The sequence below is a fragment of the Coregonus lavaretus genome (genome assembly GCF_964263955.1).
Source record: "Coregonus lavaretus genome assembly, chromosome: 14".
In the NCBI taxonomy this organism is placed as follows: domain Eukaryota; kingdom Metazoa; phylum Chordata; class Actinopteri; order Salmoniformes; family Salmonidae; genus Coregonus; species Coregonus lavaretus.
In genome coordinates, this window is record NC_140001.1 from 34531994 (window position 1) to 34545782 (window position 13789).

At 48.2% G+C, this 13789-nt stretch overlaps 1 protein-coding gene across 1 annotated transcript in view; it reads left to right on the forward strand.

Annotated features, from left to right (window-relative positions):
• The window catches only part of LOC311141128 (semaphorin-4C-like), a gene marked incomplete at its 5' end in the record, with an annotated part of 122667 nt that extends 109323 nt beyond the window's left edge, over positions 1 to 13344 (forward strand). The window contains 15 exon segments of the mRNA XM_084176384.1: positions 3382 to 3536; positions 4286 to 4348; positions 4508 to 4606; positions 5047 to 5143; positions 5243 to 5266; positions 5269 to 5361; positions 5901 to 5927; positions 5930 to 6051; positions 8175 to 8350; positions 8722 to 8866; positions 9146 to 9359; positions 10732 to 10847; positions 11419 to 11576; positions 11815 to 11906; positions 12404 to 13344. Of these exon segments, the coding sequence (XP_084032510.1) occupies positions 3382 to 3536; positions 4286 to 4348; positions 4508 to 4606; positions 5047 to 5143; positions 5243 to 5266; positions 5269 to 5361; positions 5901 to 5927; positions 5930 to 6051; positions 8175 to 8350; positions 8722 to 8866; positions 9146 to 9359; positions 10732 to 10847; positions 11419 to 11576; positions 11815 to 11906; positions 12404 to 13314 (2492 nt within the window). The 3' untranslated portion in view covers positions 13315 to 13344.
• Between the last annotated feature and the right edge of the window lie 445 nt (positions 13345 to 13789).

Here is a 13789-nt window from a genome sequence, read left to right on the forward strand (position 1 = left end):
ACCTAGAGTGGAGTAGAGGGGCTTTAAATCGTATTGTTCTGTAAACAGCTGGGGGTCTGTCACAAAACGGCTATGATTTTCATAAATCCATCCACGTGCCGTTCTCTCTCTCTAGGCAGGTTGAAGTAGGCACTCTTAACCACGGCACTCTTCTTCAGAAAGGTCATTTGTGGAATAAATCAACAACTCCTCCACTTGTCCTGTTGTTGTGTTAATCCACTTTTAACATTTCCTCTCCATGTTTGCCCTCCCACTCCTCCCCCATCTCTCCCAATCCCCTTCATCTCTCTCACCACTCCCCTTTCCTAATCTACAGCAATTACACAGTGCTTCCCATCTCCCTCTCTCTGCTCTCATTCTGTCTCATGCCTTGACATTCAATACAACACTCTGAAGTTTCCCTAGTCTCCTGATGCAACAACTGGGTTTGCGTGTGTCTGTCCGTGATACTAATGTTTGTGTGTACGTTTATCCCCATGTGGGTACCTGACTTGAGGGATTGTACCAGGAATGAGGGATTGTGTGTGTGTGTGTGTGTGTGTGTGTCTTTTGTAGTGGGTGGTGTGCTGTACAGTGTGTATGTCTCCTTATTTCTTGGTCTGTGTTGCTGCTTCAAAGATCCTAAAATAGCCCTTTAATTATAGTGCAGTGTGTGAGCTCCTCCATGGTTAGCAACTATAAGCAGACCCTGGCAGTATTTATAGTAAAGCACTCAAAGAAAAGAAGGAGCATTAGCTTGCTGGAGAAGAGAGGAGAGGCTGGAGCAGCAGCATACATGGAGGCACATCAGAGGAGATCTAAACTAGTCCTGGATCAGTCTTAACTGAGCCCTGCACTCTGCTCCCTGGACCGCCTGGCCTGGCCTGCTTCTCTGCTGCTCTGGCCTCCCTCCCTCCTTCCAACAGACTGACCCTGAGCTCGCCCACAACGGCACACACAGAAACACACACACACAGATACACACAGAAACACACACACAGATACACAGAAACACACACACACACACACACCCACATAACTAGAGCGGGGCATCACAGAGATGGGAGTATAGAACTCCTTAAGTGTAGTGGCTAGCTAACATCACAGGGAGACAGAGCGCTGGTGCTCTTGTTACCATAGAAGCCATAAAACTGACCTCGGCACATCTCAAGAGTTCAGCTGTAGAGAGACACAGACCTCTGCTGCTTCACCCACAACCAACATTTTATGTGTTTGCAGTTTTCCTTTTGTGTGTGTGTGTGTGTGTGTCTGTGTGTGTGTGTGTGTGTGTGTGTGTGTGTGTGTGTGTGTGTGTGTGTGTGTGTGTGTGTGTGTGTGTGTGTGTGTGTGTGTGTGTGTGTGTGGACGTGTTTAACTATACTTTTGGGGACCAGAAGTCCCTACAAGAATAGTAAACGAACAAAAATCTGACCAACTGGGGACATTTTGTTAGTCCCCACAAGGTCAAATACTATTTAAATAATAAAATAAAATAATATGCCATTTAGCAGACACTTTTATCCAAAGCGACTTACAGTCATGCGTGCATACATATTTTGTGTATGGGCGGTCCCGGGGATCGAACCCACTACCTTGTTGTTACAAGCGCCGTGCTCTACCAGCTGAGCTTTCTAGGGGGTTTAGGTTAAGGTTAGAATTAGTGTTAGAATTAGGGTTAGGGTTAGGAGCTAGGTTTAGGGTTAAGGTTAGGTTAGGTTTTTGGGTTAGGGTTAAGGTTAGGGTTAGGGTTAGGGTTAAGGTTAGGGTTAGGATAAGGGTACAGTACGGTATGGGTACGGCTACGGGTTAGGTTTGGGGTTAGGGGTTAGGGAAAATAGGATTTTGAATGGGACTGAATTGTATGTCCCCACAAGGTTAGCTGCGCAAGACTGTGTGTGTGTGTTTGTGTGTGTGTGTGTGTGTGTGTCTCATCTGTTGGAGTCATTAGATCTTCTCTTTGCTCTCATTTCTGTGGCATGTTCCTCCTTCCCCTTTCATTATATTTTCCCTTACTAGTACAGTCTCTCCTCTTATGTTGTTACTTTAATGTCTGGTATCTGTTCATAATAACTGCTAAATCAGACAAAGACCCCTCATTCCACTGTATTAAAAATACCAAAAGATTTTTGAGTGGATTTTTCCTTTAAGGCCCCCTACCACGCATACAGGCCTCAGGGTTGCCCCTGTGTGGTGACAGACGGGAAGTGCAGCCTCCCATAACAGCATGCAATGACGCTGCCACTAATAATTGTAAACAACCCCCTTCAAGCTCTGCAAAACTTTCTGTGAATGTGGAGAAACATTATTGTCACTAAGCAGGTACCCAGGAGGGTTGTTTGGCAGTGTGTGTGGCGGGGGGAAGGTTTGTGTGTGTGTGTATATGAGTGAGTGTGTTTGAGTGCACAACCGTTTATGTGTAAGCACGCGTGTGTTTACATGGGTGCAAGTGTGTGTGAGTATGTGTGTTATAGTGTGTGTGTGTGTGCGTGTCAACGGCAGACATTTTCTGGCTGTGTAGAACCTAGCAGATGTGCTCTGGGCTCCCTTGAGGATGTCTCGTCTCCTCTCTTCTCTTCTCTCCTCATCCAGCACACGCGCCCATACCCTCCAACGTTTATACGCTGCTGCTCTCTAGATAATAACTCTAGTTCCACCTGTATTCCCTTCTCCCACCGCCTGTCCCCTCAAGTTTCCTCTACTTTCCTCCTTATCCTGTCTTTCTATACCTCCTTGCTCTGTTTCTCTCTCTCTCTCTCTCACACCCCCACCCCTTCCTCTCTCTCTGACTTGCTGTCCTCCACCCCACCACCTCCTATAGTTCTGGTGTGTTGATATACCATCAAACTAGGCCAGGAAGGAAGTCACATGACGTGCCCACCATAAATCAGAAGTGAAGTCTCTTCCCCTCCTGTAGGATCTCAGGTTTTATTTTTAGAGGAATAGGAATATTATTATTCAATTCATGATATCACTTTACTGAGGCTTGCCTAATTTTTCGCACATGACTTCCCTTTGCTAAGAGCGAGACGTAGAGACACGACAGGGAACAGAGGTGTGGATAATGGAAACCAAACTGCATTTGTGCTCTGTCAGTTTCTCCCTGTGTGTTTGTCTTTTACTGCATTGTGTGTGTGGCTGTGTGTGTATGTGTGTGGCTGGGTGTGTGTGGCTGGGTCTGTGTGTGTGTTGGGAGGGGTGTATGTGTGCTTGGGCCTTTACCTGTGTCTCTGTGTGTGTACCACTTTGATGAAAGAGAAAGTCATCAACATCACACTGGTGCTGAACTCCCAATATGGTTCCAAAGGTGCTTGATTTGTGGACAATACTTCGATCTGCAATGCCATCAGGTCAAGACGTGTGTGTTTCTAACAGTATTGACTATGTATGTGTGTTCCTCTACAGAGGTGCTGGACAGCATGGCCAGGTTCCAGGCTCTAGGTGTGTGGAACTACACCATGGTGACCCTAGCTGAACACGAGAGGGTTCTATATGTAGGAGCTAGAGAGGCCCTGTTCGCCCTGGACCCTAATGACATCAGCAGACAGCTACGACCTCAGGTAACTACACACAGACAGACACATGCACACACACACACACACACACACACACACACCTCAGCACAGCAGACACCAATGACAGCTACAACCTTAACCCCATAGACATGCTACACGAGTGCAGTCAATTTCTTGTGCAACATTCCTTCACTTTGTTGTATGGCAATACAGTTTTCTGATTCCGATGCCGTCTGTTCAGTAGTGAAGGGGGAAGAAGGTGATTACATGATTATAGGAATGTTAATCAGTGTAATTAGCCTCGTACAATAAAGGCTTGGTAAAACGTCTTAACATGCCTCTGTCCCTCTCATCTCATATCCCACTCAGACATATACCAGCACTATGGGGATTGTTATCTGATTCAACATTATAATGAGAATGAATTGGACTGTTGTGTGACTGATGATGAACATGCAACAGTTCTGTGTTGTGATCATCCCAGTAATTTGCAGCCCACCTGTTCGCTGCTGCTCTGTCTACTGGGTGTAGAGGGATGATAGAGCCACTGGATGCCACCTGCCCCACTATGTCTTCACTCTGCACCTATCTCAACATCTGCCTTCTCCTCCCACTGTCTCTATATCCATCTCTCTCTATCTGTCTCTCTCTTTCTCTCTCATCCAACTCTATTTCTATCTGTTACTGTCGCCGTCGCTCTCTTCCACTCATCTCTCTCTCTCTCACTCACACATCCCTCTCTCTATTTCTCTCCCCTCCCTCTCTCTCTCCCTCTATTTCTCTCTCTCCCTCAGATTGAGTGGCCAGCACCACAGGAGAAGAAGAGAGAGTGTGCCACCAAGGGCAAGAACAACCAGGTACATATCCTAAAAGTTTCTGTTTACATTTGAGTACCACCTTAGACTGAGTACCCCCTTAGACTGAGTACCCCCTTAGACTGTGTGAGTCGATGGTTATTGCTATAAATGGTTGAATAGTATGCTTCAGTCTCAGTCCCATCTTTCCCCCTCCCACAGACGGAGTGCTTCAACTACATCCGCTTCCTGCAGAGCTACAACCACACCCACCTCTACACCTGTGGAACCTATGCCTTCCAGCCCAAATGCACCTACATCGTGAGTGGCTTTCAATGGCCGGGCCCTGGTCAAAAGTAGTTTACTATAGAGGGGAAATGCTGCCATTTGGGACAAACAAGGCCAACTTCATCCCACTCCCTCTGTCAGGAGGTTTTATTAGAGTTGAGCTGTCCTTGTGGTGGCTTCACAGCTATCAGCACCACTGACAAGGTGTCATGTCTCGTATCTTCTATCTGACGCTTCCACACCACATCCTCCCTAAGGCTGAATCCTCTGTGTCAAAGGAAAGAATATCCAATGCCAACGAAGCCGTGGTATCTGGCTCTAAATGTGTTTGTAACGGTGATATGATAAGACAGTGTGGTGGATGCAGGGAGCGAGAACTGTGGTTCCTGTTACAAATGTTGTCACGGACAGACAGAGCCCGGAGCTGTGTTAGACTGACCACTGACCACTTGTGTCTATGCATGTGTCCACAGAATGCAGACCACTTTAGTCTCAACCCTGGCTCCCTTGAGGATGGGAAGGGCAAGTGTCCCTACGACCCAGCCAAGGGCCACACAGGCCTCATAGTGGGTAGGTCATCTATTCTGTTTTATTCTATTCTGTTTGATTCTATTCTATGTGTAAGTGTTCTCTAATTGTGCCTATCCTGCCTGTCTCTGTGTCTCCCAGACAAGGAGCTGTATTCAGCCACACTAATAACTTCCTGGGCACTGAGCCTGTGATCCTGAGGAACCTGGGACAGCAACACTACAGCATGAAGAGTGAATACCTGCCGGCCTGGCTCAACGGTGAGAGAGAGAGAGAGAGAGAGAGAGAGAGAGAGAGAGAGAGAGAGAGAGAGAGAGAGAGAGAGAGAGAGAGAGAGAGAGAGAGAGAGAGAGGAGAGAGAGAGAGAGAGAGAGAGAGAGAGAGAGAGAGAGAGAGAGAGAGAGAGAGAGAGAGAGGGAGAGGGAGAGGGAGAGGGAGAGGGAGAGAGAGAGAGAGTCTATGGGAAAGAGTTGGAGATGAGAAATTAGATAAGAAAAGGAGAGGAGAGGGTTAGAGGCTAAAATGAGCAGAAAAGCAGTGAGATGGAAAAAGCAGGTGAGAGGTGGAAAGATGAGGTTAGAGGAGTGGACAGGAGGGATACATGAGAGAAGAGGGGTTAGAGATAGATAAGGGAAGGTGAGAGGGTATAAGATGAGATGAGGTTAGAAGGTTAAATAGTAGCGTATTTGAGAGGATGGGCGATTAGGGGGAGTGGAAGTGGCAGTGTGTGTGCACATGTGTGTGACTGTGCAGTCATACATGCGTGTTCATGTCTCGTGTGTGTGTGTTGTCCCCACAGAGCCTGACTTTGTGGGCTCGGCCCTGGTGAGGAGAGCAGTGGCAGTAAGGAGGGGGACGATGACAAGATCTACTTCTTCTTCAGTGAGAGAGCTGTAGAGCTGGACTGTGACACAGAGCTCACTGTGGCCAGGGTGGCCCGCGTCTGCAAGGTAGGCTACACGTATACAGTACCAGTCAAGTTTGGACACACCTACTCATTCCAGGGTTTTTCTTTATTTTTTACTATTTTCTACATTGTAGAGTAATAGTGAAGACATCAAAACTATGAAATAACACATATGGAATCATGTAGTAACCAAAAAATTGTTAAACAAATCAAAATATATATTTAATATTTGAGATTCTTCAAATAGCCACCCTTTGCCTTGATGACAGCTTTGTACCCTCTTGGCATTCTCTCAACCAGCTTCATGAGGTAGTCACCTGGAATGCATTTCAAATAACAGGTGTGCCTTGTTAAAAGTTAATTTGTGGAATTCCCTCCCTTCTTAATGTGTTTGAGCCAATCAGTTGTGTTGTGACAAGGTAGGGATGGTATACAGAAGATAGCCCTATTTGGTAAAAGACCAAGTCCATATTATGGCAAGAACAGCTCAAATAAGCAAAGAGAAACGACAGTCCATCATTACTTTAAGAACTTTAAAAGTTTCAAGTGCAGTCGCAAAAACCATCAAGCGCTATGATGAAACTGGCTCTCATGAGGACCGCCACAGGACTGGAAGACCCAGAGTTACCTCTGCTACAGAGGATAAGTTAATTAGAGTTAACTGCACCTCAGATTGCAGCCCAAATAAATGCTTCACAGAGTTCAAGTAACAGACACATCTCAACATCAACTGTTCAGAGGAGACTGCATGAATCAGGCCTTCATGGTCGAATTGCTGCAAAGAAACCACTACTAAAGGACATCAATAAGAAGAAGAGACTTGCTTGGGCCAAGAAACACAAGCAATGGACATTAGACCGGTGGAAATCTGTCCTTTGGTCTGATGAGTCCAAATTTGAGATTTCTGGTTCCAACCGCTGTGTCTTTGTGAGACGCAGAGTAGGTGAACGGATGATCTCTGCATGTGTGGTTCCCACCGTGAAGCATGGAGGAGGAGGTGTGATGGTGTGGGGGTGCTTTGCTGGTGACACTGTCAGTGATTTATTTAGAATTCAAGGCACACTTAACCAGAATGGCTACCACAGCATTCTGGTTTGCGCTTAGTGGGACTATCATTTGTTTTCAACAGGACAATGACCCAAAACACACCTCCAGGCTCTGTAAGGGCTATTTGACCAAGAAGGAGAGTGATGGAGTGCTGCATCAGATGACCTGGCCTCCACAATCACCTGACCTCAACCCAATTGAGATGGTTTGGGATGAGTTGGACCGCAGAGTGAAGGAAAAGCAGCCAACAAGTGCTCAGCATATGTGGGAACTCCTTCAAGACGGTTGGAAAAGCATTCCTCATGAAGCTGGTTGAGAGAATGCCAAGAGTGTGCAATGCTGTCATCAAGGCAATGGGTGGCTACTTTAAAGAATATAAAATGTAAAATATATTTTGATTTGTTTAACACTTTTTTGGTTACTACATGATTCCATATGTGTTATTTCATAGTTGTGATGTCTTCACTATTATTCTACAATGTAGAAAATAGTAAAAATAAAGAAAAACCCTTGAATGAGTAGGTGTGTCCAAACTTTTGACTGGTACTGTACATGGCTACACACACACACTCTCACATACACACACACATACACACACTGCCACCGGAACACACACACAAGCACACCACTCAATCCTACTCTGGGTAGTGGTAGGTAACTGCTCACTTACTTTTTACACTGAGACACAAACACTTCCAACTCTCGTTTCACTCTTTCTTTACAGTCACTACCCTCACCCAGTTCTATCCTTATTAGGTATCAATAGTTATCAGGAGAAGTTACGAGTTATGAGCTCAGAGTTTGCCATCCACTATGATTACATCATACAACCCGTTGTTTTTCCTGGTGAGGTCAAAGGAGTCTGGATAAACCCTTGCCCGTAGACTACCTCTCCTAACTCTTCCTCTGTCTCTTCACAAGTCTATCTGACCCTGTTCATCAGTGTGATCACTTTCTCTCCTTTACAATCACTCTTCTCACCCAATTCCATCCTACAATGGTATCAAAAACCATCAGCAAATATTCTGGAAGTGAACTGATTTTCCCATCCACACTGGCAATATGCCACCTCTCCTGATTCCTGTCACCTGACTGACTCTTGTGTGTCTCTCCCTTCAGGGTGATCTGGGGGGCACCAGGACCCTGCAGAAGAAGTGGACCACCTTCCAGAAGGCCAGGCTGGTGTGTTCTCTCCCCGAGCGACACGTCACTTTCAACAACTTGCGGGCAGTCTTCACCCTGCCCGGCCCTGATTGGCGCACCACCACCTTCTATGGCATCTTCCACGCCCAGTGGTGAGTCACAATAACACTACCGCCAGGGGGTTCGATGTGCCAAAGAGAATAGGCTCTCTCTCTCCAACTTAGCACTTTTACTAACACTGGGTTGGTGTGAATTCTTATTCTACAGTATCTAAACTTTTCCAATGCTTTTGAAAATATTATATTATGCCCAGAATTACAGTTTTACTAGCCTTGAGTCAGCTAACGTGTCTTCTCTGTGTATAGACCTTTTGAATTATGTTATTATCTCCTAGTAAAGCACAACCATCATTATATATCTTCATATCCTATTTCATACAAACAGACAATGTAAAATGACAACAGAAATAACACTTTTGCTAATAATCTTAAGCCCATCGTTTTGCTGTTCTCTCCCGTCCCAGGGGTGATGTGGATGTGTCAGCGGTGTGTCAGTACCAGATAGGGGAGGTGAAGAAGGTGTTTGACGGCCCTTATAAGGAGTACAGAGACGCGTCCCAGAGATGGGGTCGATACACTGGCACTGTCCCCAGCCCACGGCCCGGAGCGGTGAGTGATGGAGGGAGGGAGGGTGAGGCGGGGGGGTAGAGAAAAAGAGAGTGAGCGGGGAGAGAGAGGGAGGGATGCGGAGGAATAGAGTGACTTGGACAGGGAGAGTCTGGAGAGTGATCAGAGCCAACAAGCAATGCCAGTCTGTCCCGCAACTAACAATGTTCCTTGTTTCTTCCCCCCTCTCTCTCTCTCTCTCTCTCTCTCTCTCTCTCTCTCGCTCTCATCCCTCTGTTCTCTCCTCTCTGTCTTGCCTCTCCTTTCTTCTTCACGGTGCAGTGCATTACAAGCTGGCACAGGGAGAATGGCTACAACAGCTCTCTTCAGCTGCCAGACGCCACCCTCAACTTTGCCAAGAAGCACCCTCTGATGGAGGAGAAGGCACAGGCTCGCCCCCTACTGCTCACCAAGGGTATCAACTTCACCCGCCTGGCAGTGGACCGGGTCAGCGCCCTGGACACACGGGCATACAACATGCTCTTCTTAGGCACAGGTAACTATTGACAGGACATACAATATGGGCTAAGAATCTACCCACTGAAGATGGTCGAGTTAGAAGTTGCCGCAGATTCAGAATATTTCTTACCTTACCCCCATTCCTAAGCTTAACCACAATGGGGGAAACACAAAACTGACTGAAATCAGTGTACTGTTTAAGAACTTCCCATACGCAACATAAAAGTATAGGACCAAGACAGGTCCCAGATTAACCCATATGCCCACTAAAGATGCCCTGAACCACAGATGTAGGATCAGTTTACTTTACGCCCAATCCCAAGAAAACGCTCAAGAAGACCCACAGTTTGCCTGAGATCAGTGTTCAGGTGGTTTCAGAACTTCATCCTACTCCCATAAGATTGTCTTACGTCAGATAGCACGACGACTCCAGCTACATGGCCAGTTGAAGACTGCATGTGGCGTAGGAAGGACAATGCCTGTCTGGAGACAATGACTTTCATAAATAACATACAGTACATCCAACTACAGTAGCTGCTTCCCATTAAGTAGCCTACTACTTATAATTCCACTCACTGCAGTGCAGTGTAGAGTGAATCCCTGACTGTGCCTGCGGTGTGTTGGAGGCCCATGACTGTCAGAGAGACGATGGGCTCAGTAGTTTGGCAGGCCCCCTGCTGCCTTGCTTCACAGCACAAACTCAACGGGGCCCTTGGCACACGTACACACTGCCAATTGGGCTGCAGGCTTGATTAGCTATTAACTGCAGGAGGATGACAGCTGATGCGGAGAGAACGGGTCTGGCGAGGGCGGTTAGAAATGGAGGATGGGATTGGGGGATTAGCCGAAATGCTCTCGACACAGCGAGAGAGGAGCATGATACGTCATGCATGATACAGCATTTACGTGTTTGTGTGTGTGAGTGTTTGTTTGTACTTGTGTGTGTATGTGTGTGTTGCTGCTCTGCTTTGTGCCAGGCTCCCGTCTGGTCCAGGGTCAGTCCCTCACATTATCCGTGACAGTTCCACTGTGGTGAGGGCAGGAGGCAGGGCAGGCTCAGCACACACAGCAGATCTCTGCTCATAAAAGCACCATAAACACAGACAAACATACAATGTCACACCGCCGGCAGCAGCAGCTCAATCGCCATTCAAAGCAGGGGATGTAATCTTGATCACAATATTACCCAAAGAGTAAACTACAGTACAATATTCTGAAATGATATTCATCTCTCTCTTCTCATCCTACATACTGCTTTCCTCTTTATTCCCTCTTCTCTTTTCCTTCCTCTATCTTTCTTCCTCTCCTCTCGTCCTACTCTCTTTTCTCTCTCCTCTACCAATGCCTCCTCATCCTCTCCTCCCCTCTTTCCTCTCCTATTTTGCTCCCCCTCTCCTCTTCTCCTCTAGCGGATGGCTGGTTACAGAGGGTAGTGATACTCGGCTCTGAGGCCCATGTGATTGAAGAGATACAGCTGTTTGATTCTCCCCAGCCAGTGGACAGCCTGACCATCTCTCACACCAAGGTAACAATCAACACTAAGTCCAGGAGTTTTCCCCAGCTCTACACATAGACCAACAAGGTGTACTTGTTCATCAAGCTGCCTCACACTACAGAAACAGGAGGTTGGCTCCTGCCCTATGGGGCCGTTCTGAGTTTACTTACACATAGACCATCACTGGACCAAGAGTATGCCCTGATCATGTGACCCAACTAGGAAAGACTCCGGGCCCTACTCATCACCATTGTCTGAATGTCACCACTCTGTTTCACTGACATTACACTCACATACTGATCCTTATCTAATTAAACCAGGCTTTTCCTGGCCAGCTATTTCATAACAAGCTTTGCTCTCTAGCCAAACATAGAAAGAAGAGGATAGGGAAAACAAAATGTTATTGTAATTGAGAGTGATTATCCCATTATCTTTATCTCCGCTGCCCTCTGTCTGACTTGTTCTTTTTCTGTTTCTCCCATCCTCCCCTCCTATCTCTATCTCCTCCCTTTCTCTTTTTCCCCTCTTTCTCTCTCTCTCTCTCTCTCTCTCTCTCTCAACCCCCCTCTCTCTCTCCCTCTCTGTCTGCCTATGTCTGCAGAAGTACTTGTACATTGGCTCACGTTCAGAAGTGCTCCAGCTTCCCTTGGCTAACTGCAGCCGCTATCAGTCGCAGCCAGACTGCCTTCTGTCCCGGGACCCCTACTGTGCCTGGGACAGTGAGGGTCGCGCCTGTGTCCGCATCGACCTCCACCGCGGGTGAGCATGTCTGCCTCTCCCCTCCACTCCCCCTCTGCCCCTTTTTAGTGGTTCTGCCTCCCCCTCTTCTACCTGCCCCCTTCTCTCCTCTGTCCCTGCTCAGTGGGCTGGGTCTACCTGTGCTTGCTCAGTGGGCTGGGTCTACCTGTGCTAGCAGCAGCTTAGTGGAGGCCAGTAGCAGAAGGTGGAGGCCAGTAGCAGTTATTAATGCCTGTTCTCTGTGCTCTCTGTTCCACAGGTCTACCTCCTCCCTATCCCAGGATCTGATGCTGGAGAGATTCAGCAGGGGCAAAGCCAAGTTTGACAAGCCAGTGGCCATCCCCAGCCCTGGTAAGTGGGAGAGAAACTGGACTTGTGGCCCCTTGTGGCAATAGCTGATCACTACAGTTGTAGTTATTTTTGATAGGTATTGAATGGATTTGAAAGGGAAGGGGAAAGGGGGATACCTAGTCAGTTGTACAACTGATTGCATTCAACTGAAATGTGTCTTCCTCATTTAACCCAACCCCTCTGAATCAGAGAGGTGCGGGGGGCTGCCTTAATTGACATCCACGACATCGGCGCCCGGGGAACAGTGGGTTAACTGCCTTGCTCAGGGACGACAGATGTTTACCTTGTCAGCTCGGGGATTCAATCCAGCAACCTTTCGGTTACTGTACCAACGCTCCTACCCGCCAGGCTACCTGCCGCGAGCTTAGAATTTAGTAATTGAATCAAGTTTAATTGAGTTCAGTTGAACTAAGTGAATTGAACTGAATTGAGATTAGTTGAATTTAGAGTTCAGGAATTAAACTTATTGGCTAACACATACCCTCTCTCTCTCCCAGACAACTCTCGACTGAGGAATGTGACAGTAGTGGTGGAATCAGACATGGTGCTGCCCTGCCAGCTGGTGTCCAACCTGGCCCAGCCCTCCTGGCTCCTCAACGACCGGGAGCTGCAGCTAGGAGACGAGGAGGCCGGGGGGCCACGCTTCGACCGGGCCCTGAAGGCTCTGGTGGTCCCCAACGTGATGCCGGTGCACGCAGGACGCTACGTGTGCTACTCGGAGGAGCAGGGGGTCAAGTTTCAGACAGAGCGCTACCAGGTGTCGGTGGTGGCCAGTTCTCCTGTGGTCATGGCGGCCCGGGCCCCTGACGGCAGCATGGGTCTGTTCTGGGTGATGGTTATCACCCTGGGGGCCGCCTGTCTACTACTACTGGTGGTAGCTTTGTATCTGAGGAGGCGTCTGAAGCTGGCCCTAGGTAAAGGAGCGGACATGAAGCCCCTGGAAAGCACCCTGGTCTACCCCATCACCCTGCCCAAGGAGCCACCCACCTTCGTGCCCAGCAAGATGCCCAGCGACGAGGACCGCTTCTGGGAGACGGGCGCCAACTACTACTACTCAGACGGCTCGCTGAAAATCGTTCCCGGCCACGCCCTGTGCCCCAGCAGCCAGTCTCACCACCACGCCCCCACGGCGTCTCCCAGCGCCATCCCCGGCCAGCCCATCCACTCCCCCAGCCGGCTCAGCCTCACCAACATCAGGGGCTCTGGCAGCAACGGCTACATCCGCCTCAACCTGAGCTCGGCCGGGGAGGATAGGGTTAGCGGGGGTGGTTCTGGTGGAGGAGGGCTGGGGCTGGGGCTGAGCGGGGGCGGGAACGACTATTCCAGCCCTTTCAAGGAGGAGCTGCGTCGGACCCTGCAGCAGAGGAGCGTGCTGCCTGATGCCAACCCTGAAGAGTCGTCTGTGTAGCAGCAGTTGTCTTTCTCCGCGCCCGTTGTAATGAAAAAAAATTATAATAATTGACAACGAACGGCAACTAACCTACCTCCCTCTTTAGAGGACGCCTTTCTCTCTCGACTCCACTCTCACTCCATGCTCTCTCTCTATTTTTCTGCCAATGCTCGTTTGGCTGACTCTGTGACTGGTGGCAGATGTTTTTTTGCACACAGCATGTAATGTGACACACACCGACCGTTCCTCAGCATCCGCTCCTGTTATTGCCACACTGACTGTCACTCTTTACCTTCTTAACCAGTTTAACTTGCTTAAACTGTGCAAATCTCAAGCTGTGTAAATTCGGTATTTAAAGACAATTGAACGCAGAGGGCCTACACCTCAAGCATAGCAGTCAAACAAACTGAGAGGTTTCCTGAGAGCACTCCTTCATGATAAGAGACATCCAAGAACTCATGACAAGGTTATAGCTTCAGGGCTAAACCAATAA